The sequence below is a fragment of the Lucilia cuprina genome, chromosome 4 (assembly GCF_022045245.1).
Source record: "Lucilia cuprina isolate Lc7/37 chromosome 4, ASM2204524v1, whole genome shotgun sequence".
NCBI classification, from domain to species: domain Eukaryota; kingdom Metazoa; phylum Arthropoda; class Insecta; order Diptera; family Calliphoridae; genus Lucilia; species Lucilia cuprina.
In genome coordinates, this window is record NC_060952.1 from 75,869,344 (window position 1) to 75,872,642 (window position 3,299).

Here is a 3,299-nt window from a genome sequence, read left to right on the forward strand (position 1 = left end):
ACTGAACTAGAACTGAACTAGAACTGAACTAGAACTGAACTAGAACTGAACTAGAACTGAACTAGAACTTAACTAGAACTGAACTAGAACTGAACTAGAACTGAACTAGAACTAGAACTGAACTAGAACTAACTAGAACTGAACTAGAACTGAACTTTATAATCTAGATATAATCTAAATAATATAATTGTTTTAACTGGAATAGTAAGCAATTTTTAATTATCAATTTTCTTTAATCAAATTTAAGGTAAGATTTCTATATTGATCGTGATAAAGTGCTAATAAGTTATTTATAAATGTAACCGATTACTCGCTGTTGCCCTAACACCACCAAATATTTAATTAACTTTACAACTTTTTTTACAACAACTTAACGTCGAGGTCGTCTGGTTTCTTGTTTATCTTTTCTTTCATATATTTCTATGTTTAAAGTTTCGTTTTAAAGAAACGATCGTTGCACATTGCTATTATAGTTGCTGTCACAGACTTTTAGAAATAGAAGCTGATTTTATGCGAAATGCATTTGGTAAGATAGTACGAACACGATCTATGAACGAGTGAACTATGCTCGTTTTTAAATGAACTCTTAGCACATTGGTTTGGACTTAAGAGAGAGTGTTAGTAATTTATGTTTTGAAAAACTCTTTAAATTTACTCATAAGTTTTTTATATTTATAAAATATTTAATAATTTTTATTGGCTGAATCTAATCACTATACCAAGTTAAATCGTTGGGATCTATTTCATCTTCACACAACGATTTATATTTGGCATTGCGTTTTTTACACTTAGAGGCCGCTCGCCCTGGTTTATAACTCGGCATCCCTCGTATATTTGTCGATGAGTAATTGCAGGTAAAGATGACAAAGCGTTTGTCTGGTTTCAAGAGATTATTTAGAAAAGCACAACCCACCCGATTATGACGATCATTTACCAGCAGTGTAAAATGGCCCGTTTGAGGTCTAAACAATTTGGAAAAAAATAATTTTGTTTTTGTTGTAATTTGTTAAAAATAGATCTTACGTAGTTTTATGATAGGACAATAACAGTTCATTATCCGCATCAAATTGTTCCTCAAACCATAAAAATATGGCTTCTTTGATAAAACCCTCGACTGTAACATTGATACGACTAGTTTTGGCCATATAAATATTTTGTCCAGCCATGGGAAATTTTTTAGTACTGCGGCACTGATCGTGAGCAAATACACAAGAGCGTACATTGTACTCAGCAGTTTCCGCCAAATCCGAGTCCCATTTCTGTTTTTTTTTATTGAAATAACTTTAATTGTGTTTTTTTTTAATATGATTTAAAAAAAACTCACCAATAATGGCATTCTTACGGCTGGATAAAAACATTTAACCTTACCCGAGGCCACTAGATTTCTATAATTATTGTGTTCATCCAATATCATATTAATATGAGGTTTCATATTTTCCACTTTCAGTTCGCCCTCGCAATCTTTACTAAAACTCTTAAATAATATAAAAGAAATAAAATTGAATTTTTTAAAATTTACAATATACTTTTGTTTTATTGCAGGCCACATGAACGCCTTGATGTGGACACATCTGCTGGTCGCAATAGTCGATTTTTTTACCAAAAATTATTTCGTTTAAACTTAGCAAAACTACTAGTAATAATTTAGTTTTTAAAAACATTTTTCTGACAAATAATAAATAACAATTTCTGCTTTAAATTCTTACTTAAATACTGCTTGGTTTATTAAATTAGTTTATATTTAAATTAGTTTTTATCTTTAAAATGAAACATTCACGTTTACTTTTTAAATCATGAAATTTAAATAAAAAGTGTAAATTTAAGATAATAAGCCATTTAAAACAACGCATAAGTTCAAAACAAGTAATACTTCTATATTCGGCTGTGCCGAATCTTATATACCCTTCACCATGATGTGTTAAAACGAAAAACGTATTTTACTACAAAAAAATACCAGTTGGAAAACGAAAAAGTACCAGAAAGTCCCCCTTTATAGATTTTCATTCATTCCATGTTTCTAGACTTAATATTAACAAGTTAGAGTTCTATATTCGGCTAAGCCGAATCTTATATACCCTCCAGCATAGTGTGTTAAACAGAAACAGTCAGTACTAGGTTTCTATAGTTGAAACGAAAAGTCGACTTTTCGACTTTTTGCATTTTATGAAAAGTCGACTTTTCGACTTTTTGCATTTTATGAAAAGTCGACTTTTCGACTTTTTGCATTTTATGAAAATTCGACTTTTTACATTTTATGAAAAGTCGACTTTTCGACTTTTTGCATTTTATGAAAAGTCGACTTTTCGACTTTTTGCATTTATTAAAAAGTCGATTTTTTGACTTTTCGACTTTTTTCATTTAATTAAAAGTAGATTTTTCGACTTTTAATATTTTATAAATAGTCGACTTTCCGACTTTTCGACATTTTCCAACTTTTCGACTTTTTCCCACTTTTTTCGTATTTTTTCGACTATTTTTGACTTTTTCCGACTTTTCGACTTTCGACTATATTCGACTTTTTTCGACTATTTTCGACATTTTCCGACTTTTCGACTATATTCGACTTTTCGACTTTTTTCGACTATTTCCGACTTCTTTCGACTTTTTCCGACTTTCGACTATATTCGACTTTTTGACTTTTTTCGACTTTTTTCGACTATATTCGACTTTTTTCGACTTTATTCGACTTTTTTCGACTATATACGACTATATTTGAATTTTTTCGACTTTTTTCGACTTTTTCCGACTCTTCGACTTTTTCCAACTTTTCGACTTTTTCTGACTTTTTTCGACTTTTTAAATTTTTCGACTCTTTCCGACTTTTTGACTTTTATTTACAAAGTCGACTTTTCGACTTTTTTCATAGACGATAGTCGAGTTATCGTCTTTTTTGGAACAAAATAGTCAAATTCGACTTTTCGACTTTTTTCGACAAAAAGTCGATTATTCGATTATTAGAAAGTCGATTTATAGAACCCTAGTCAGTACGTATTTTATTACAAAAAATCAAAAACTACCAATTGGAAAACGAAAAAGTACCAGAAAGTCCCCTTCAATAGATTTGAATGTTTGATTTTATGTTTCTAGATTCAATATTATTAAAAGTACCTTTTGAAGAACGAAAAAGTACCAAAAAGTCTCCTTTTATATGTTCTCACTTACTCCGGTCTCACCATGCTTAATTTCATGTTTCTAGATTCAATATTATAGAAAATTCAAAAAGTACCTTTTGAAGAACGAAAAAGTATCAAAAAGTCCCTTAGCAGATTCAAAATGTACCTTTTGAAGAACGAAAAAGT

The 3,299-nt window shown here is 30.0% G+C and overlaps 1 protein-coding gene across 1 annotated transcript; it reads right to left on the minus strand.

Annotated features, from left to right (window-relative positions):
* Nucleotides 1–639: 639 nt before the first annotated feature.
* On the minus strand, nucleotides 640–2,190 carry LOC111683785 (antigen 5 like allergen Cul n 1-like). Its single transcript, XM_023445889.2, has 4 exons — nucleotides 1,527–2,190; nucleotides 1,325–1,474; nucleotides 1,024–1,259; nucleotides 640–962 (listed from the first exon to the last, which is right to left on the minus strand). The coding sequence occupies exons 1-4, from the start codon at nucleotides 1,659–1,661 to the stop codon at nucleotides 707–709; spliced, it is 777 nt and encodes a 258-aa protein (XP_023301657.2). The 5' UTR covers nucleotides 1,662–2,190; the 3' UTR covers nucleotides 640–706.
* Nucleotides 2,191–3,299: the final 1,109 nt, after the last annotated feature.